This window comes from Sorex fumeus, unplaced genomic scaffold (genome assembly GCF_029834395.1).
Source record: "Sorex fumeus unplaced genomic scaffold, SorFum_2.1 ptg000008l, whole genome shotgun sequence".
NCBI lineage: Eukaryota > Metazoa > Chordata > Mammalia > Eulipotyphla > Soricidae > Sorex > Sorex fumeus.
In genome coordinates, this window is record NW_026606065.1 from 62164000 (window position 1) to 62188126 (window position 24127).

The following is a 24127-nucleotide window of genomic DNA, read 5'->3' on the forward strand; positions in this document are numbered from 1 at the left end:
ATTTGATAGGGCTCAAATATAGTTTGAACCATGGGAACATATATAAAGGCAATTAGAGGCCACCTCAAAAGCTTCTATCCCTCTCAGAGATCCTGGCAAGCTATCGAGAGCATTCTGCCCGCACAGCAGAGCTTGCCTGGCAAGCTATCCATTGCATACTTGATATGCCAAAACCAGTAACTACAATGGGTCTCATTCCCCTGACTATGAAGGAGTCACCAATATGGAAACGTTCAGAAGCAGGAGGAAGGAGAGGGTGATAAAATCTCAAGTCTGAACTAGACTGCCAAACTGGAGAAAGACAAAAATGATTGTCTGTACTTTCACTGCACGTATGCTGGCATCAGATGCATCCACCGGGGACCTGATGGTACAAGCACGGAAGATCAAGTATGACGTCACTGGTCTGACTGAGACAAGGAGGTATCAATCACATCACGCCAGTTTCGACACTGAAAAAGAACTTTTCCTTAAAACATGTGACAAAAAAAGCATCGGAGGCGTCAGTGTCCTTGTCAAAACGAACATGGACATGAGCATTGATTCATTTGAATGACTAACAACCCGAATTGGATGGCTCATTGCCAGCAGTTTATATCTTCATTGTCTATGTACCAACATCCAATTATGATGGAGGAGAAATTGAGAAGTTCTATATGGAGCTGGAGAAGCTCTATAGAGACGACCACACCTTCTACAAGATCATTGTCGGTGATTTTAATGTCAATATAGGACCGAGAAGATCAGCTGAAGAACTCCACATTGGGACCCATGGCCTAGAATGGAACGAACAGGGTGAGAGATTGTCTTAGTTCATCATGCCAACTAAGACCATCCATGGTAACTCACAGTTCCAGTAGGCCGAATCTAAATGTTAGACATGGGAGTCTCCCGGTGGACAGTTCCACCACAAAATTGACCACATTGTTTTCAATCAATGGTTTTGCCTGACCAATGTTACCGTTGTCCCAAAATTCCAAACGGGATTGAACCACCATCTTCTTCGTGCAAAATTCTACTTCACAGAACGGGAAGAAAAGGCTGCAAGGTTTAAGAAGAGAACTCCCAGAACGACCAACTGGGAGCTCTTTGGCACTACTGCTGCAACATGGAAAGATGCCGTCATTGACAACATTGACAAGGAATACGATCAACTGGTTCAGCAACTCCATGATTGTGTGAGGAACGCAAAGAGAAAAATGGCCACAAAAGAAAATTCTTTACTTATTCACCAACGTGATTTGGCACATGCCTCAGACAATCACAAGCAGACTTCTGAGCTCACAAAGCAGTACAGAGATGAGAGAAAAGAAGACCTCAAAGGGAGAAGAGCATTGGTGCTGGCAGATGTGGCAAGAGCTGGGAAAAGCATTCACAATGCCCACCTGTCATTAGCCAACTACAAGACCAAGATGACTGCCCTCCAACATTCTGATGGATCTATCACATCTTCCAGAAGGGCAATGGAGAATATTATTCATGACTTCTACTTGTATCTCTTTGATAGCCATGTCCACCTGCCCACATATCAAATTCCGCAGGGTGGATAAGTCGTTCCCAAAGTCCTCCCTTCCGAAATCTGACATGCCATTTTATCTGTAAAGAAGTGAACAGCACATAGCCGAGACAAGGTCAGATGTGAACATCTGAAGAACCTGCCATCAGTACTCATCAATACACTGGCTCAGTTCTTCACGCACTACCTGTCTGAATGCAAGGTTCTGTCCCAATGGAAAACCAGCAGGACCATTCTACTGTACAAGAAGGAGACATCCACAACATTGGCAACTATTGCCCGATCTGCCCTCCCTACAAGCTGGTCAAACTTCTTCAAGTCCCTGAATGATGGTTTTGATGCTATTCTTGTTCCTAGAATGAACAGATGCCTTTGGGCTACACTAGCGCACACGACAGAGACAAATGGAGACGTTACTTGCACCCTCTCAAGCAAATCAATGATTAACAGGAAGTCAAGTGATCAAGTGATCAAGTGATCAATCTTAATTAAAATTATTCTGGCTTTTATCTTTTATTTCACAGTAATTATGATAGGTTCTAGTAGAATTAGATATAAAATGCAAGCCTTACAATTTCTGTTTTTCATTCAATAATATATATGTATATATATATACACTTATAGTTTTAACTCATATAATGTCATATTTTTTGCAATTTTTGTCTTATATCATGACACTAAATATTATTTTTAATTGAAAGTTCAGTTGGAGATCATGGGAATTATTTCAGTTTACAAAAGTAGTTGACACTTTTGTGATACTTAAAAATGTTTAAAAGACACAGCACATTTGAGAACATTGAAGGGCATTAAGTTGTCCTTCAATGGAAAATTTCTCAACACTAAATCTTCTCTAAGGCATTTAGACATTTAGACTTGTTTTGGCTCGGTGCCCCAATTTCTTTCCAATTGTTCTTATACTCTTCAGTTGCTCAAATTGAAAGTTGTTTCCTTACATTTTAGTGTTTCTCTGTTGTAGAAATAAGTAGAATAGCTAACCATACTGGTTATAAATACTTTTATCATTCAAAGCTTAAGTAAAAAGCCTCCACAGTTTAGACTAAAAGAAGGTTTTACAGATATTTGCAGCTTTTAGGTCTTTCTTATTGTGCAGAGGCAGATTCTAATTTAAGGCAGTCATTCTACTTAAGCTGATATATGGTACTGCCCTTAGAAGTGCAATTAAGCTGTGTTAGTGGAGAGGTCATGTCAGAAATCATGGAAATTAAACATTTATACCATTAGATAAAAAATGATTTGTGCATCACACTGATGATCCTCCATTTATACAATTACCCAGTCCTTAGTTTGCTTGCTTCTTAAAATATAAAAACCATTAATAGAGCAAAAATAAGTTTAAAATGAGCATTAGATGCAGTTTCTAATGAAAAATGTATTAGTCCATGCTAATGCAAGCAAATAGAAGTTAAAAAGATCAGGGTAAGCACAATCAGCTGCAATAGAGTATAATCATTCATGAAATTCCTAGCAGTTGAAAAATCAATGTTTCCAAAGGCTTGGAGATTTTAGCAAATTGTGTGAACTACAAAAATCTAAGTCCATACTTTGCCCTGGGGCAATCTTTTCAGTTCTGAACATTACATTTTAATAAAAATATTGATCTTTTTGCATGCATACAATAAATAAATCAAATATATTTCAAATGCCTATGTGCCATGGTAGACATTGGACAGTAAACCAATAATTAAGAGTTCATATTTTATGCTCTTGAAATCTAAAATCTAGTTAAAGGAGTCAGACAAAAAATAAATAAATCACAAAGAAAATTAAAATGATAAACTGATGCCTTTTGGGAAGCCTAAGGAAAATAATCAAGAAGATTGAAAATATGAATTAATGAATGAAGATATGAAATGCTGAAAGGTTTACATCAGAATAATATAGTAGAATGTTGTTTCAGGTATAAGACACCAGCTGATTCTGGTTATTCTTTTTGTAAGGAATTTCTTTGAAACCAGAGATAAGATGTGTAAAGGTTTTAGTTTAGAATGCAGAATTGCCTAGTCTCTGACTCTTGGGACTACGTGTACATAATCTTAAAATTAACCTCATAATGAATAAAGGCAACAATCGCGAGGCACATTATTAGGTTCTTAAGGAGAAAAAACTTCTAATTTTTCCTTCATAGCTTTACTGGTTAAGTATGTGCAAAAATTCTTTCCAAATTATTAGCCACTTTTGTGCCAACTTATGTGCATCGTTATGTCTGCTAAAATTTATTTAATTTAATTTTTTTACATATCTCACCTATGTATGAATAAGATATGAGGGAACCTTTTGTTGGCAGGTTTAGTTTATTTTTGTCAACACTGGAAAATCACCTGTCAAGAATTTGGCACTGTTTTACAACATTGGAAAAAGATGGCTAAATTTACTTTTAAATTAAGTCTTATTTTAAATCCACCATTTTCATTAAGGGCTCAATTAAACAAAATATAACAGTGTATTGAATCAATATAGTAATAAAAATGTAAGGAATAAGATTAATACATGTTATCAAAGAATTCATCTGATAAAGAATACCACGATAATCTAAAGTATAACAGACTTTTCTGTTTTTATCTGTACGAATTAATCAATGCCATATCTTCAATATGTCATGTTATTCAGGAAAATTTTGATAAAGAAGATACATATATCAAATAACTTTATTGTTCAGAGAAACTCAACTGAATAATCATTAATATTTTCCATTTTAAATGAATAATTATTGTTGCCACAATAATATCACACACACAAATATACTCATTGTAGGCAAGAAGTAAACAAACACTGTCCTCCCCTTGTTCATCGATTTGCTCGAGTGGGCCCAGTAAAATGTCTTCATTTTGAGACTTGTTATTAATGTGTTTGGAATACTGAATATGTCACGAATAGTTTGCCAGGCTTTTCTGCACAGGCGAGATACTCTTGGTAGCTTGCCGGGCTCTCCAAGAGGGGCAGAGGAATTGAACCCGTCTAGGCCTGGCTAGCTGCTTGCAAGACAAATTCCATATCGCTGTGCTATTGCTCCAACCCAAGAAGTAAAATATGTACGAATATTAAAATGATTAAATCTGCGTCACCAAATTTCTTCATCTATATACTTCTATACCTATACTTATATATCATAATAACTCAATCAGAAAATAGATACAAATACATATCATTGCACAATTTACTAAGAGGTATTGGTAAACATGGATGGAAAGAGAAATATTCTACTTATTTTTCCTTTACCTTTAATGATTTATTCTCATATCGCTACAACACACAAAAATATTTGTAAAGAAATGATAGAAGAGAGGAAAAAATTCATTGGACAAGAATTCTCAAAGTCATTCCTTACTTCTAGTGGAACAGATGGTTATATTGAGTTAGAAATTCTAGGACAGAAAATTTTAGGACAGATATACAAATCTAACATGTATTAACTTCACACGCTACTCATAAAGCTTGCAGTTCTCCAAGAGGGATGGAAAACCACTTTGCTAAGCATTTGTGTGTGTGTTTGTGTGTGTGTGTGTGTGTGTTTGTGTGCCTATTGGGAGAATAACTGGAGAGTGAAGACAAAATTATCATAATCACCCAGAGCTAATTATCTCCTTCAGTAAACAGGAATTTAGCAGAAAGAAAGTTAAATGAGAAAATAGATAAGGCAAAATACTCTAGGGGAGTGTGAAGGACAGGGAAATGAAGTACTCCAAAAACTCAGTTGGAAACCTTCTCTCCAGCTGGACACTAACAATGCCATGACCTCCAAATCCTGTAGTGCCAGCTGTTTCATTCAAGAATCTGTAAAGAGACTGACTCTCTTGAAAATGAGTTTGTGAACTTTTGTGGCGATAAGGGGAGTGAAATAGGATAGAAATATTTCCACAGCTGAGTGAATCTTTGGGAGACCTTCAAAAGGAGCAAAGAATCTGTGGTATAGATGCACAGAAGGGTACAAGTTGGATATGAGAAAGAAATATTGCCGTTGGCTGCAACTTGAATGCAACTGGAGGAAGTCAAGCTAAGCGATGTGAATTACAGAGAAAAACAAGGAACAGATGATTTACTCCTTTGTGGAGTATAAAGAAACAAAGCAGGTGATGGTCCACCTAATGGAAGTAACACTGAGCTAAATTGAATCTGAGAGTGCTAGTGAGAGTTATTGGAATCTTGAAAAAATGGTAGAGGAATCCTAACACTCAGATGATGAACATAGCATAGAGTCCTGCAAGTTCAAAATAATAACATCTTACAATGGTAAGAAAATTAAGATTTTAAAGAGGGTGAGGATTCAATGGGAAATACTATAGTCTACATGAAATATTTAGCTTAATCTGCAGAAAGAGTGGAGTCTAGAGGTTAGATAAGGGCAATTACCTCCCAAAGATCGATGATTAACTAAATAGTAAGACCAATATGCTAGAAGGCTTAGGATATTTAATAAAGTAAAATTGTCCTTAAAATACATTTTCAATGAATCATATATTATTGATTTGATTTAAATCAATAATTTAGTGCATTAAAATCATCAAGAAGTTTATAGTTTGAGGATATATTTTATAGTTAGGGGAGAGTGTTTTTGGAGGTGACAATAACTGATAAAACCTCAATGATGTATAGTCAGAATGATATTTTGATGAGTTTGCCATGAGGATATTCAAAATCATGACATTATTGAAGAAATTTTGTTTGAAATATACTTAATTGACTTTTATTACTGATATTACATTTACAGGAAATAATCAGAAGCTCCTTAATTATAGGTTATTATATAAAGTATTTCTTCACAAAACTGGGTGATTTTTGTTTTAATTTTACTACTACTACTACCACTTTGACTACTACTTTGACTATGACTTTGACTACTACGACTACTACTACGACTACTACTATGACCACTGCTACTACTATTTGCTTTGGGCACAAACCTGGCTGTACAAAAGGCTTACTCACTCTTTGCTATACTATCTTTCTGTTCTTCTCGCATATATTATTAATGCCCTTCATTTGTACTATCTCCGTGGCCCCATCAGTGCATTTTTTTAACATCTCAAAGACAAAACATCTTATTAAGTTTCCTGAGTTTTACTGCTATGCTACACAGAATGCTTTAAAATATCTTATTTTTTCAAAGCTTCAATTCTTTTAAAGTATTCATTTTTATTAAGATAATTTTATAAATTGATACAAATTATACACTTAGACACATGAATAGGCATTAAAATAGAGCAAACAGATGTCTGAGATGATTTACACATCTGTTGAAAAGTAAAGTAACTTTATGTCTGTTAAATTGCATCTGCTCTTTCTCTTTTTTGTTAATAGTAAATATGAGTACTAAAAAAGAGTATTTTACCAATTAAAGTAATGATTACCAGGAGATGAATTTTCTACTTATGTAGTCCTAAATATCGCATTCATTTCACTCTGTTTTTAATTTTACCAGAGCACTGTATAGAAAATATTGTTTGTATTAGAAGTGAAATTTACCTGTAGGATCATATTTGTGATGATTAATTACTTTTGTATACTATTAACATTAGTAGAAATTGTGTTGGGATACATTTTTGTCATCAGCTGACTAGGTTTATTGTTATTGGGAAGCAAGACAATAATTAAAAACACTTTCTAATTATATATCTGCATATTTTATATTGATATAAATAGCTACATTACTTCCTTGACAAGATGAGAATAAAAAATGAGTCATGATTTATTGCCAACTATGGCAACCTGTGAAAAATTAGTTAAGTAAAGCTGAATGTGCAAACCCTAAACAATGGTGCACACATTTGAAACAGTGAGGTAATCTAAATAATTAAGTAGGTATTATAAATACATTGTAAAGCTGACATTAATTAAATTTACATATTGTTAGTTTCAGGAAACATCTGAGAATATTTTTAATTTGATCAAATAATTTATTAAAATGACAAATAGAAACAATTTATTTTATACTAAAACATATATTAAGTTATTTTTATAAGTATTGCATCAGTGGGTGTGGTGTACACTCAGAGTAATACTCTCCTGGATATGGAGGAAAGAAAATTTAGTTCTCAGGCCAGGACTGATGTTCGAATCACTCTTTGCTCCTGTTCCTCTCGCGTATACTATTAATACCCTTCATTTGTACTATCTCTGTGGCCCCATCAGTACATTTTTTTAACATCTCAAAGAAAAAATATCTTATTAAATTTCCTGAGTTTTACTGCTCTGCTATACAGGATGCTTTAAAATATTCATTTTAATTATTAAATTAAATTATAGAATGCCATATTCACACATGGCAATTTTCAGGTGGTCATAAGGTACCAGGTATTAAACTCAGAACCTCACAACTGATAGTATGATTTTAACCTCTCAAAACCATAATAAACGTGGTACCGTTTCCCTGGCACCATATGCACACAAAATAGTTACAGGTTTTGTGAGATTCAAATTCATCCACAAGGGGGAAAGAAAGAGTATGTGTGGGGGACATTTCTTTTCATAAAACTTTTAATCTGTAAAAAAATTTCTTTACTTTATTTTATGTTTATATCTGTATTATGTAAATATTTAATGCAAATATTAGTTGTATAATCTCATTTTTCTTCTTTTACCATACCTAACTCCAATATATTTGTTCAGCTACTGTTTAAGACAATACCTGAAAAGACTAATTTCAATAACAAAAATTGGTACTTGTTTTTCCATAAATCATGAGTTTTGTCTCCTTCCTTCCTCCTTCCTTCCTTTCTTTCTCTCTCTCTCTCTTTCTCTCTTTCTTTCTTTCTTTCTTTCTTTCTTTCTTTATTCTTTTTGATATTTGGGTCCCACCCAGCAGTGCTCAGGATTTTCTCCTGGCTCTGTGCTAAATGAACATACCTGCTTAGAGAACCCTATGTGGTGCCACAATGCACTCAGAGTCTGCCACAGGCAAGACAAGTGCCATCACTGCTGTACTATCTTTCTGGACCTCATATTTTTGATAATGCATCTTTAATACTGGTTATAATTTTGTGTGAAATCAGCATATGTTCTGGCTTATAAATTGAATTATGATAGACAAATTTAGAGCACAGCATACTCCTTTATTTGAATATTTTTACTAAATTCACTTTTCTTAGATAAAAACAGGTCACTTTAAATATTTGTAAAAATAAAGAATAAAAATAAAGAATCTGGAGTTTCGACCTCAATCAACAACCGAGAATCAGGGACACTGTCTCGTTTGCCAAGGCATCGAAAATTAGATGGGCTGGACACAAAATGTGATTTGGAGGTGACCACTGGACTAGAGCCATTACCGACTGGATTCCACGGGACGTCAAAAGATCATGTGGCCGCCCACCTATGATATAGTCAGACTTCTTTGTCAATACCCTGAATGATCGGTTTGAGGCTCTTCATGTTCCTTGAACAATCAGATGCCATTGGACTACACTAGCACACGACAGGGATGAATGGAGATGTTACTGGTGCCTGCTTGAGTAAATCAATGAGTAACAGATGTCAAGTGAACAAGTGATCAAATTCAGAATGTATGAAACTTTAATATTCAATTAAAGTCTCAATGCATCTACATACCATTTATTTTTATTTTTTTAAAAGACTTAATTTTTTTTTATTAGTGAAACAACTTGAGGTACAGTTGTAGACTTACAGATTCATGTTCTGAGTTTCAGTTATACAATGATTGATTACTTATTCCTCCATTGAGTGCCCATTGAGTGCCCATTCCCCATCTCCAATGCTCCCGGAATCCCTCCTGCAACCCCGCATCCCCCCATCCCACCCCACCCCTGTGGAAGGGCATTTCCTTTTGTTGTCTCTCTCCTTTTGGGTGCTGTGGTTTGCAAAAGAGGCATTAAGTGGCAATCATGTTTGTTCTATAGTCTATTTTCAGCATGCATCTCTCATCCTGAGAGGATCCTCCCAACACCCTTTATTTGGTAATCCCTTCGCTATCTGAGATGCCTTCTCCCCCAGCATGTGTAGCTGTCCTCTGAGCCATGGAGTGAACCTCCTGGTACTTATTTTGGCTATTCTTGGGTGTTAGTCTCCCAATTTGTTACTTTACATTCCCCAGATGAATGCAATCTTTCTATGTCTGTCCCTCTCTTTCTGACTCATTTCACTTAGCATGATATGTTCTATGTAGTACGACTTGTATGTAAATTTCATGACTTCATCTTTTCTAACAGCTGCATAGTACTCCATTGTGTAGATCACATTTTGGGTGCTGTGGTTTGTGTATATCACATTGTGCATCAAAGTTTCTTTAACCAGTTATGTGTTCTTGGGCACTCGGGTTTTTTCCAGATATTGGCTATTGTGAATAGTGCAGCAAGAAACATAGAAGTGCAAATGTCATTTCGACTGTACTTTTTTGCCTCTTCAGAATAATTCCCAAGAGTGGTACTTCAGGGTCAAATGGGAGCTCAATTTCTAATTTTTTGAGAATCGTCCATACTGTTTTCCAGAAGGGCTGAACAGGTCGGCACCCCCTCCAGCAGTGAAGGAGAGTCCCTTTCTCGCCACATCCACGCCAACACTGGTTGCTTTTTTTTTTTGGATGTGGGCCAGTCTTTGTGGTGTGAGATGATATCTCATTGTTGTTTTGATATGCATCTCCCTGATGATTAGTGATGTAGAGCATTTTCTCATGTGCCTTTTAGCCATTCAGATTTCTTTTCTTGGAAAGTTTCTGTTCATTTCATCACCCCATTTTTTGGTAGGGTTAGATGTTTTCTTCTTGTAGAGTTCAACCACTGCTTTGTATATCCTTGATATCCACCCCTTATCAGATGGGGATTGGGTAAATATCCTTTCCCATTCTGTAGATTGTCTATATATTCCAGTTATTGTATCTTTTAAGGTGCAGAAGCTTCTTAATTTAAGATATTCCCATTTGTTTATCTCTGTTTCCACTTGGTTGGACAGTGGAGTGTTGTCTTTGAAGATACCATTAGTCTTAATATCGTTGAGGGTTTTGCCAACCTTGTCTTCAATGTATCTTATGGAATTTGGCCTGATGTTGAGATCTTTAATCCATTTTGATCTGACTTTTGTGCATGGTGTTAAGTCGAGGTCTAAGCCCAGTTTTTTGCATGTGGTTGTCCAGTTATGCCAGCACCATTTGCTGAAGAGGTTTTCCTTGTTCCACTTCACACTTTTGCTCCCTTATCAAAGATCAGATGTTCATACATTTAGGGTTGTGTGTAGGGATATTCTACCCTGTTTCATTGGTTGTGGCCCTGGCTTTGTTCCAGTACCATGCTGTTTTAATTATTACCACTTTATAGTAGAGTTTAAGGTTGGGGAGGGTAATGCCTCTCCACGTCTTTTACCCAAGAATTGTTTTAGCTATTTGTGGGTGTTTGTTGTTCCATATGAATTTCAGGAGTGCTTGATCTATTTCTTTGAAAAATTTCAAGGGTATCCTTATAGGGATTGCATTTAATCTGTATAATGCCTTCAGAAGTATTGCCATTTTGACGATGTTGATTTTTCCTATCCATGAGCAGGGGATATGTTTCCATTTTCTCATGTCCTCTTTTATTTCATGGAGTAGTGTTTTGTAGTTTTCATGGTAGAGATCCTTTACCTCTTTAGTGTGGCTGATTCTGAGGTATTTGATTTTCTGGGGCACAATTGTGAAAGGGATTATTTTTTTCATGTCGCTTTCCTCTCTCTCACTATTTGCATGTAGGAAGGTCATGGTTTATTTGGGCATTGATTTTATAGCCGGCAACTTTACTGTACAAGACTATTGTTTCTAGGAGTTTCTTGGTAGAGGATTTAGTATTGTCTCTCACTATTTGCAAATGATATGACACTATATCTTGAGAATCCTAAGTTCTTTACCAAGCATCTACATATCTTTTAGTAAGAGACAACATATACATTTTATGATGCATATTAATTGAAATACAAACATATATTAGCACATATATGTTCTATATATATCACTATGAATTAAATATTGTCTGGAAAATATGTAAAGGAAATATATAAAAGATAACAGTCTATGATGATACTATATCTCACTGTTAATTGAAATATAAGAATTAATTCTTACTATTTGTTCTGCCTAGTAGTAACTGTGAGTCTCTCTATATAATGATCTTTGCATTTGACAAGTGAGTGTAAATTGCTTTGCACAAAATTTCTCATACATTTCATCATCTCCAAAAGAGGAAAGGCAATTGATAATTTTTGATGATTACATCTTTATTTTTTAAGTGAAAAAGATTTTATTTGGAGAGTTTTTTGAAGGGAAGGAGGAAGAGAAAGTAGGAGAGAGTGGGGAGTAAGAGAGAGAGTAACATGCTCAAGAGAGAACGTGGGCTTCTCCAGGGCAGAGAGAGCCCCTACACACATCCTAGCATTAGACACGAAAACATAAAAATACACATCTCAAGAGGGAAGATACAGGTGACACATATGTTCAGGAAGGGTGCAAGAAGCACATGGGCTCTGGCAGCATATGCCCCTAATGATTGCATCTTATTCCTCATAATTTTTTTATTTTTGCCTCTAATTTTTGATTTTTTAAATTTCAATTTTTATGCAAAATTAGAATAAATTATACACTATATATTTTAAATGACAGTCATTAAAATCACCTCATTGACATTGTCTTAGAAATTATTTAGCTAAACTTCAACTCCTGATATTTATAAGCATTTCCATAAAAAGTTTCATGATAATTTTCTAGTATCTTATACCATGTGCAGGTTTCTAATTGACATAAATTTTAATATTAATTACATGGGAAAATTCTATAACTCATGCTAATATATTAAAACATATTATAAATGAACTTTGCTCACATATGACATTTTTCTGTAGAATTTTAAAAACTGCAAAGCTATGCTATTATTGTATATTTTAGAATTTATACATCAGGGAATTTATGTGCACTCAGTTGATCAAAAAGCCTAAAATTTCCACTAAAAATATGACAATCATAAATAAGATAGATAAACCACTAGCAACACTCACAAAGAAAGAGAGAAACAGAACCCTAATAAATCAAATCAGAAATAAGAATGAGGATATCACAACAGAAACAAAAGAAATTCAAAAGATCATCAGAGACCACTTTGAATGTCTGTATGCCACGAAATAAGAGAACCTAGAAGAAATGAATAAATTCCTGGATTCTGTAATCTCACAAAGCAGAATCAAGAAGATATAGAGTACCTGAGTAGACCTATTAACATCAAGGAAATTGAAACTGTAATCAAATTCTTCCAAAAACAAAAGCCCAGGTCCAGAAGGATTCACTAGCAACATTTTCCAAACATTTAAAGAGGACCTACTGCCAGTCCTTTTCAAGCTATTCCAGGAAATTGAAAAAAAAAGAAACTCTCCCAAACAGTTTCTATGAAGTCTATATCTCTCTAATACCAAAAGGAAATAAAGGCACCACAAGAAAATGAAACTACAGGCCGATATTCCTGATGAACACGGATGCGAAGATTCTCAACAAAATACTATCAAATAGAATTCAGCAACTCATCCAAAAGATCATACACAATGACGAAGTGGGATTCATCCCATGGATGCAAGGATGGTTTAACATTCAGAAATCAATCAACATAATCCATCATATCAACAAAAGAAAAGATAAAAAATATATGATCATATCAATAGATGCAGAGAAAGCATTTGACAATATCCAGCACCCGTTTATGATGAAAACCCTCACCAAAATGGGGATAGAGGGGACTTTCCTCAATATAGTTAAAGCCATCAACCACAAGCCTACAGCAAGCATCAACCTCAATGGGGAAAAATTGTGAGTCTTCCCCCTAAAATCAGGTACAAGACAAGGATGCCCACTCTCTCCACTGCTGTTCAATATAGTACTGGAAGTACTTGCAATAGCGGTTAGGCAAGATAAAGATATTAAGGGCATCCAGGTAGGAAAGGAAGAAATCAAGCTTTCACTATTTGCAGATGATATGATACTATACTTAGAGAACCCTAAAACCTATACCAAGAAACTACTAGAAACAATAGGCTTGTATAGTAAAGTTTCAGGCTATAAAACCAATACCCAAGAGTCCATGGCTTTTCCATATGCAAATAGTGAAAGAGAAGAAAGTGACATGAAGAAAACAATCCCACTCACAATTGTGCCGCAGATCAAGTACCTAGGAATCAGCTTAACTAAGGAAGTAAAGGAACTGTACAAAGAAAACTACAAAACGCTACTTCAGGAAATAAAAGAGGACAGGAGGAAATGGAAAAAAATATCCCCTGTTCATGGATCTGGAGAATTAACATTGTCAAAATGGCAATACTTCCCAAAGCTCTGTACAAATTCAATGTGATCCCCATTACGATACCCATGACATTCTTCAAAGAAATGGAGCAAACACTCCTGAAATTTATATGGAACAATAAGCCCCCATGAATAGTTAAAGCAATTCTTGGGAAAAAGTAAATGGGAGGAATCAACCTCCCTAACTTCAAACTCTACTAAAAAGCAGTAATAATTAGAACAGCATAGTACTGGAACAAAGGCAGAGCTGTAGACTAATGGAACAGGGTTGAGTATACTGACATCTCCCCCCAAGCATATGATAATCTAATCTTTGATAAGGGGGCGAAAAAAGTGAAGTGGAACTAGGAAAGTTTCTTTAACAAATTGTGCTGGCAAAACTGGATGGCTACATGCAGAAAAGTGGGCTCAGAACTCTGCCTAACACCATGTACAAAAGTAAGATCAAAATGGATTAAAGACCTCAACGTCAGACCAGAAACCATAAGGTACATTGAAGACAAAGTTGGCAAAACCCTCCATGACATTGAAGCTAATGGTATCTTCAAAGATGCCACACCACTGGCCGAGCAAGTGAAAACAGAGATAGATAAATGGGACTATCTTAAACTAAGAAGCTTCTGCACCTCCAAAGAAGGTGACCAAAATACAAAGACAGTCTACAGAATGGGAAAGGATATTCGCCGAATACACATCTGGCAAGGGGTTGATATCCAGGATATACAAAATACTGGTTAAACTCCACAAGAAGAAAACATCCAACCCCATCCAAAAATGGGGCAATGAAATGAACAGAAACTTTCTCAAGGAAGAAATCCGAATGGCAAAAAAGCACATGAGAAAATGCTCTACTCATTAATCATCAGGGAGATGCAGATCAAAACCACAATGAGATAGCATCTCACACCTCAGAAACTGGCCCACATTCAAAAGAACAAAAGCAACCAATGCTGGTGCGGATGTGGCAAGAAAGGGACACTCCTTCACTGTTGGTGGGAATGCCGACTGGTTCGGCCCTTTTGGAAAACAGTATGGACGATTCTCAAAAAATTAGAAATTGAGCTCCCATTTTACCCAGCAATACCACTCCTGGGAATATATCCTAGAGAGGCAAAAAAAAGTGTAATCGAAGTGACATCTGCACTTGTTTGTTTATTGCAGCACTCTTTACAATAGCCAGAATCTGTAAAAAACCTGAGTACCCGAGAACAGATGACTGGTTAAAGAAACTTTGGTACATTTACACAATGGAGTACTATGTAGCTGTTAGAAAAGGTGAAGTCATGAAATTTACATACAAGTGGTACTACATGGAAAGTATCATCTTAAGTGAAATGAGTCAGAAAGAGAGGGATAGACATAGAAATATTGCATTCATCTGGGGAACATAAACAAAATAGGAGACTAACACCCAAGAGTGGCCGAGATTAGTACCAGGAGTTTTGCTCCATAGCTTGGAGGCCAGCCACACATGATAGGGGAAAAGGGAGCTCAGATAGAGAAGGGAGCACCAAATAAAAGGTGTTGGGAGGATCCTCCCAGATGGAAGAAGCATGCTAAAAGTAGACCGTAGACCAAACATGATTGCCACTCAATGCCTCTTTTGCAAACCACAAAACCCAGAAGAAGAGTGAGAACCAAAGGGAATGTCCTGCCACAGAGGCAGGGTGGGATGGGTGGATGGGGGGTGGGAGGGATACTGGAACTTATGGTAGTGGAAAATGGGAACTGGTGGAGAGATGGATTTTGATCATTGTATAATTGAAACTCAAGCACAAAAATTTGTAAGTCTACAACTGTACCTCATGTTGTTTAATTAATAAAAATTATAAAATAAAAAATATGACATTCTGTATTTACCTTTTCTTATTGCTCAAAATATTTAAATTTAGTGAGTACTATATAAGGACTGGCACACTCCCAAAGAAACAAAGTTAAAAAAAGAAAGTTAAAAGAAAGTTAAAACAAAATTAAAAGAAAGGCACACTCACAAAGTTAACAAAGAATTTTAAAGAAAAAAGTGTAATTTAATATCTGTATGATATCATCATGAACAACTTGGTAAGCCACAGTTTTTATCTAATGTGTAAGGGAAAAATAAAATTTAAAAATTGATCAAATTTTATAAGTAACCAATTCAGTATGATTATGTTTCTCAAATGGTAGCGTTCTTGCTTTGTGAGGCCATGCCTGGGGTTGAGCATGGGTGCAAACTTCCAACTGTCACAGGACTAAAGTGATAATGGCTCCCTGTGCACCACTGACACTGGGCTCTGCAACTGACATCTTTTTCCATCTTTACATTGAATACATTTCTATTAGTTTTCTTAAATCTTTTGTGAAGAAGTTATTACAGTTTTATCCAGGAAAAGCATATAGACAATCTTTGAGCTGTGGATTCACATATTTTTCTCCCATGGCCAACATTTTCTACTACAGTTTTGAAGTTGGCATGGTACAATAAGTAAGGACAGACTTTCAGATCAATGGAATAGAATGAAAAACCTAGAAACAAACCTTCAAGTGTATGGTCTGTTAATCTTTGATAAAGGAGTCTCCTGCCTCTGCGCCTGGTTGTCCTCACCAGGGTCCCTTGGAGGAAGGTAGGTTTAGTTTCCCTCCCCACCCTGAGCAGAGCCCCAGCAGCTGAAGACCTCCGATTCTAGCTATAGCCATGCTTAAGAACACTCTCCACATGTTCGCACGTGCCTCATGCATGAAGGAATCGGCAGAGGAATCCAGGTGTTCAGGACCCAGGGAATAGATCTCCAAGCCTGCTCCAATTGGGACTGGGCCTCCTCCATCCAGATCCCCCATCTTCCAGTATGTAGGCGTTACACCCACCAACTGCCCCCCGTGCCGTGCAATCCCACCAACAGCCAAGACCCAGAGACTATAAAACCCAGCTTCTGGAAGCTGGCATCTGATTATCTAGTTCTTACTCTGAAGAACCTGGCAGGCTACCAAAAATATCCTGTCCACATGGCAGAGTCTGGGAAACTCCCCGTGATGTATTCAATATGCCCAAAGCCAGTAACAATGATGAGTCTCATTCTCCTGACCCTGAAAGAGTCTTGAATGTGGCACTTTCTAAAATCTCAGGGCTAGGACAAAGGAGACATTACTGGTACCTGCTCGAGGAAATCGATGAACAACAGGATGACAGTTGATAAAGTGACAGTGACCAATATTTTATTTGATAAAACAAGTTGACAGATAAGCTATAATTATTCGACCTAGGTACCTGAAAGACATTTTTATGAAGATAAACAAGATTTAAACTTTCAGTCATAGAACAACATGACAATAGTGTTTGCTACCAATAGCAAAATGAGTTTTTAAGTTTCTCAATACTTAAATTTTTCAATTGGTCAGCAGTGATTTAAATAGATTTTATTTACAATAATGCATAATGCTTTGACAATTCTAATGTAAAATATATTGAGCTTATCTGTTGATATAATAAACTACTTTTGAATACTTCAATAATTATACAACCAAAATTAAATATAAATTCATAATTAAATTATGTGGGGGTTTTGTAAGTTGAAGAACATTTATAGCATTCTAACAACAATATTTTTCTTGGATCAAATACAGAAATAAGTCATTAAAATGCTCCTTAATAATAGAACATCAACCAAGATAACAAAAATTCAAATAGAAAAGTGTCTTTAACTTCTAAATGCAATTTGTATTGTTTAGATTTTTTGAAGAGTATTGGTTGTTAAAAATCTGAACTTATCCAAAGCAGGTGGCTAACATTATTATTAATCAATTGGCTATATAAATAACATTTCCAACTGCAGAACTTGCTAATATTCCTTATACTTTCTCAGACAAGTTACTCACTAAGATCATATTTAGGGTCTTAAAATTGATTTCAGCAAGAGAAAAAGAATAGAAACATACAATCTGCTCAGAGGCCACAAAGCAATCAAACAAGAAATTAATAAGCAAAAGAAAGCTAGAACATTTTCAAACCCCAGAGCAGTTAAACTTCAAGTCAAAATATTACATGGGCAAATAAGAAATCTCAAACTGACAATTTCCTAAAAATGAATGGAAACCTCAAAAGATATAAGATTCAGTTAAAACAGTAATTAGGGAGAAAAATATAACATTAAGTGCATACATATATAAAGAATAATATAAATATTTAGTTCAAATTTATGAAATATAAAATTAAAAAACAAATTATTTGAGCAAAGTTTAAGTAAGTAAAGTAAAGGCCCTCCCGTTGTTCATCGATTTGCTTGAGCAGGCCCAGTAACGTCTCCATTGGAGATTTTGTTTTTACTGTGTTTGGCATATCGAATACATCATGGGTCACTTGCCAGGCTCTGCCGTGTGGGCAAGATACTCTCGGCAGCTTGCCGGGCTCTCCGAGAGGGGCGGAGGAATTGAACTTGGGTCGGCCATGTTGGCTGCATGCAAGGCAAACGCCTTACCGCTGTGCTATCGCTCAAGATGATGTGTTATTTCCAAAATAATATGCTAGTGTATAAATTGCATAGTATGGAAAGATTAGAAACAGATTAAAATGAAAATTTTTATTTTGGGCTACAGTTATAGTACAGAGCAAAGGGCACTTATCTTGCTCTTGCTCACATCTGACCTGGAGGAGTTGCAACCTCCTGGTCTCCCAAGCCCATCAGGAATATGCCAGAGCACCACCAAGTGTGGCCCCAAACAAACCAAACACTGAGTTGTTTGAGAAGGGACCACTAACAATGATAGTTGGATATGGTCACTCTGGATAAGAACTGAGTGCTGAGAGGAAGTAGTGTGATATTCATGATAACCTTTCAGTACCTGTATTGCAAACCACAATGACTCAAGCTACAGTGAGAGGGAGAGAGAGATAGATAGATAGATAGATAGAGAGAGAGAGAGAGAGAGAGAGAGAGAGAGAGAAGTGCCTGTTGGAGAGGCAGGATGGGTAAGGAAAGTATACTGGTGAAGGGACTGGTGTTGGAACATTGTATAAATGAAACTCAATCAAAAAAAACTTTGCAATTGTGTATCTCATGGTGATTTAATTTAAAACGCACTGAGTTGTTTGATTTTTTTGGATTCCACATCAAATGTGGTCTCAGGGATCATTCTTAGTGGATCCTAGGTCACAATTTGCAATGCCAGGTATCAAACAAGGGTTTCCTCAAACCCTGAACTGTCTCATTCTCCCACTGTCAATTGACTTTTAATTTGTTAAGCAAACTTATATAGTTAAAACTATATAAGATAGCTTTTAAGTTGTTGTTGTTGTTTACTTGTTTGGGGGCTACAACGGGCTGTACTAAGGGCTTAGCCCTGGTTCTAAGCTCAGGGACCATTAGTGACAATCTTAGGGGACCACATGGTTGCCTGAACTGAACTTGGGTTAGAAACCTGAAGGGCGAGCATTCTAACTCTGTACTATTGCTCCAGCCACAAAGTTTCATTTTTAAATAAATTTTGCGGGACTGGAGCAATAGTGCAGAGGATAGGTCATTTGTCTGGCATGTACCTGATTTGATTCCCAGCATCTTATGTGGTTCCCCAGAACTGCCAGTAATAATTCCTGAGTGCAAAGCTAGGAGTAACCCCTGTGCATCACCAAGTATAATCCAAAGAGCAAATAAATAAATAAATTCTGCTGAAATAGCTACCAAATCCAAAAATCAATCTAGCCAGAACCCCTAAATGTTTTAAAAAATTTAGCTAGAAATTGACAAGAAAATGATCGGAAACTGCACTAACTCTTACAAAAAAAACTAAGTGAAAATCTACATGTCCTTAGTCTTGAAAAAAAAATATGTATATATATTACACAGGCTGGAGTGATAGCACAGTGGTAGGGCGTTTGCCCTGCACGCAGCCAACATGGCCGACTCGAGTTCGATTCCTCCGCCCCTCTCAGAGAGCCCAGCAAGCTACCGAGAGTATCTCGCCCATACGGCAGAGCCTGGCAAGCAATCCATGATGTACTGGATATGCGAAATACAGTAACAAATCTCATGATGGAGACATTACTGGGCCCGCTCGAGCAAATCGATGAACAACGGGAGGACCGTGACCATGATATATTACCCAAAAAAATTCTATGAAGAAAAATATCAAAATTATGGCAAGACATTTGACTATGAATGACACTGTTGAGAAATATAAATAAAATCTAATAAAGGAAGATGAGATAGAAAAGAAAACTAATAAGACATTTAAAAGTGCGAGAAAGAATGAAGACTGGAGAAGGGTAAGTGAGAGGCGTAATGTATAATATTTTACATTATTGTAATATGTACATGTCAAAATGCCCTGGGTCCAATCCTTGGCACCTCATAAGTTACCTTGACTACCACCAAAGAAAAGTAAAGTAAAAGTAAAGGCCCTCCCGTTGTTCATCGATTTGCTTGAGCAGGCCCAGTAACATCTCCATTGGAGATTTTGTTGTTACTGTGTTTGGCATATCGAATACATCATGAGTGGCTTGCCAGGCTCTGCCGTGTGGGCGAGATACTCTCGGTAGCTTGCCGGGCTCTCCGAGAGGGGTGGAGGAATCGAACTCGGGTCGGTCATGTTGGCTGCATGCAAGGCAAACGCCCTACAGCTGTGCTATCTCTCCAGCCCAACACCAAAGAAATTTTCTAAAAACAGAGACAGAAGTTAACCCTGAACATTGCCAGGTGTCACACTTAAACCAAAATAACAGGAAGGAAGGAAGGAAAGAAGGAAGGAAGGAAGGAAGGAAGGAAGGAAGGAAGGAAGGAAGGAAGGAGACAGGAAGGGAGGGAGGAAGGGAAAGAGAGAAGGAGTGAGGAATGGTAGAAAAGTCTTTTCAAGTATATGTTTATTTTTGCGTGTAATTTTTTAAGTGACATCAATATTATGATTAAGCATAAAATATGATTTTTAAATGTATGTTAAAATAGATTCTATGCTACTGACATATTTTAGATAGGAATTATATGTATTAAATCACAAGTTAAAGTATCATTTGTCTGAAATTTCAGCAAAAACTGAAAACATATTCAACCATTATTCTATCTGAAGAAAAGTTAACAAAAAAGAAAAAAGCATGTTAAATTGCTTCCTACTCAGTGATTCCACTTAAATATCACTCAATAAACTAAATTAAAAGTCAGCTCATGACGATTCTCAAAAAATTAGAAATTGAGGTTCCATATGACCCAGCAATACCACTTCTGGGAATATATTCCAGAGAGGCAAAAAAGTATAGTCGAAATGACATCTGCACTTCTATGTTCATTGCTGCACTGTTCACAATAGCGAAAATCTGGAAAAAACCCCGGTGTCCGAGAACAGATGACCGGTTAAAGAAACTTTGGTACATCTACACTATGCAGCTGTTAGGAAAGATGAAGTCATGAAATTTGCATACAAGTGGTTCTACTTGGACAGTATCATGCTAAGTAAAATGAGTCAGAAAGAGAGGGACAGACGTAGAAATTTTACACTCATCTGGGGAATATAAAGTAACAGAACGAAGACGAACACCCAAGAATAGTTAAGTACCAGGAGTTCTGCCCCAGGGCTTGGAAGCCAGCAGCAGTTGCTGGGGAAAAAGGCAGCTCAGATAGAGAAGGGAACACCAAGTAAAGGGTGTTCGGAGGACTTGCTTGGGATGCAAGATGCATGCTGAAAGTAGATACAGACGGAACACTATGGCCACTCAATATCTCTATTGCAAACCACAACACCCTAAAGGAAAGAGAGAGCAAAAGGGAATGCCCTGCCACAGAGGTGGGGCAGGTTTGTGGGGGAATGGGGTGGGGAGTTGGGAGGGATACTTGGGTTCATTGGTGGTGGAGAATGGGCACTAGTGAAGGGATAGGTACTCGATCATTGTATAACTGAAACCCAAGCACAAAAATTTGTAAGTCTGCAACTGTACCTCATGCTTTTCACTAATAAAAAAAATTTTAAAAAAAAGTCAGGTCATGAGCTGGGGCGATAGCACAGTGGGTAGGGTGTTTGTCTTGCATGCGGCCGACATCAGGTTCAATCCCCAGCATCCCATACGTTCTCCCTAGCACCGCCAGGAGTAACTCCTGAGTGCAGAGCCAGGAGTAATCCCTGTGCATCGCTCTGTGTGACCTAAAGAACAACAACAACAAAAAAAAGTCATGTCATTACGAAAATCTCCCCTTATTTTACTTTTCTGTAGGAAATGTAATTTCCAATAAAAACAACATCTTTACTTGGTTTCAATACAAATATAATAATATAAATATTAGATTATTAAAATATACTTTGAAGATTAATAGCAATATATTGAATTAAATAATTTACCAACAAATTTTCTTTTCAATTCACAAAAGATTAGAATCTAACAAAGGTTGCTTAGAATTACATTGGATTTTAATTACCATGTCACTACTATTAATAGTTGCCAAAGACCTTTCTTTAGTTTTTCAGCTGTCACAAACCGCATGTATCATATCAAATAGCACAAAAGCTAAATTGATTTTCTTACATTTCTATCATCTTCTACAATGCAGGCGTAGTATAGAATGATTGATTTTTATTACGTTAATTTAATGTAATGTCATTAAAGTTAAATTTATCAGCCAGTATTAAAAAAGATAATTTCTAATTGTGTCTTATTAACTCCAAGTCTATCATTTTTCTCTGCAATCATTCAATGTAAGACTGATGAAGACATTAAAAAGATCCCTTTTTCTAAGAATATAATTAAACATAACAATGTAATTTTGAGATGTAAAAGCTTAAAGGAATTCTTGATAAGAAAAAAATTGAGACAAGAAGTAGAGTTTTAAAGTTTAATTTTAGGTATTATGAATGAGCCATATGTTCTCATAGCCAGCATCTGTTAGTTATGGTGATAGGTTAAGTATTTTTTTAATAAATGAAAATATTTTGAATTGCTGCCTTTTTAAGTAGGTGGAGGCCATGCAACAAACTATGTAGTATGTGTTTTTATTTTTCTTCAAACATCTTAGTAAGGGAGTCCTGAAATTGACAATTTCCCGCTTATGTTAAATAAACATATAAGAATATTCATTACTTCACACAACTTAGTGTTTTCAAAAATTTTTGAAGAGATTTTAAAGATTCTATATCCAATGCTTTTATTATAAACGATTTATTTTATTATATAAATGGTCACCATTACCACCTACAGCACTGCCCCTGCTGGATCACTGACTCAGTACAAGACACACCCCAAACCAATGTGACACTGTCCACCCACAGCAGCAGTGCCTACACGGGAAGACACTTCTAGAAGGTTCCAGAATCCAAAGGCATCAGCCGTCTCTCAGAGTGACCTGGAGGACCGTTTTGAAGGCAACCGTAGCCACATCTCTCCCGTGAGGAAGAGGCGCTCCCAGATCACTGCACTTCTCAGCTCCCAGGCGGGCTCTTCGGTGCCTTTCCCCATCACTGGGTCTCCGGGGTCCTACCTGGAGAGCGGGCGCCACCAGTCGCCCAACCAGCATTGATTGCAGTCCCCTGGACAGACCCGGGCTCAGCAGTGGACACTGATGTCCCTGCCCCAGCCTCCCCGCAACTCTGGGTGTGAGCGATTGTGCAGCTTTGCAGATACATTTGCTGCCTGTTCCCAGAGAAGTAACAGGGTGGGGGGTAAAAATACACAAACAAACAAAACAAAACCCAGCTTTGGGGTTTAATTTCTTTATTTCCTTAAGAAGTCATTTGGCAAGGCGAGCATCCCGGCTCTTGTAAACATGCCTAACTCATTTAAGTGGTCTCTGACTGTTCTGAGAAATTGGAAACCGAAGTCTTGTCTCAAATTGTCTCAAACGGATCCTGGGACACGAGATGAGGAGGACAGTGGCATGTTTGCCGTGGAGAGAAGCAGGGGGAATATCAAAGTTCATCTCAGGATGGATGCGGCACCCCAGGAAATCACCCCGAAACTTGACATGATGCTGCAGGAGCAGGGAAAGTGGTGTATGGGGGGCGTGGGGAACCGAAGTCTCACAACTGTCCGAGTCCAGAGGCATTGTCCAAGGGTGCTCGAGCCACCCACTGTGGCTCTTCACACACCTGTCTGTCTCTGACTTCCAACAACGACTGCTGTTGAGACTTAAAAAGTAGAGGCAACGATGCATCTATACTTCTTGGAATTGATGTCTTTGTCTTTGGAGGGAAGACTCCAAGAAGAGGAATTGCCAGAACATAAGAAAGCTCTGTGCTTGCTCATTTATGTCCCCATAGAGGCTGGATTGGTTGACTACACCAGCACTGACTGCAGGTTCCTTTCTCACTGCATCTCCACCAACACTGGCACTTTCCTTTTTTTATTTTTTTCCACACACAGGCCGTGATCATTGGAGTGAGAAGATATTTCA

The 24127-nt window shown here is 37.0% G+C and overlaps 1 protein-coding gene across 1 annotated transcript; it reads left to right on the forward strand.

The window, feature by feature from the left end:
- Positions 1-367: 367 nt before the first annotated feature.
- On the forward strand, positions 368-23254 carry LOC130018094 (uncharacterized; the record flags this gene model as incomplete). The annotated part of the gene is made up of 3 exons (XM_056108945.1): positions 368-552; positions 881-1542; positions 23007-23254. Coding segments are annotated over 3 exons (1095 nt in total), but the record flags the coding sequence as incomplete, so codon positions are not given.
- Positions 23255-24127: the final 873 nt, after the last annotated feature.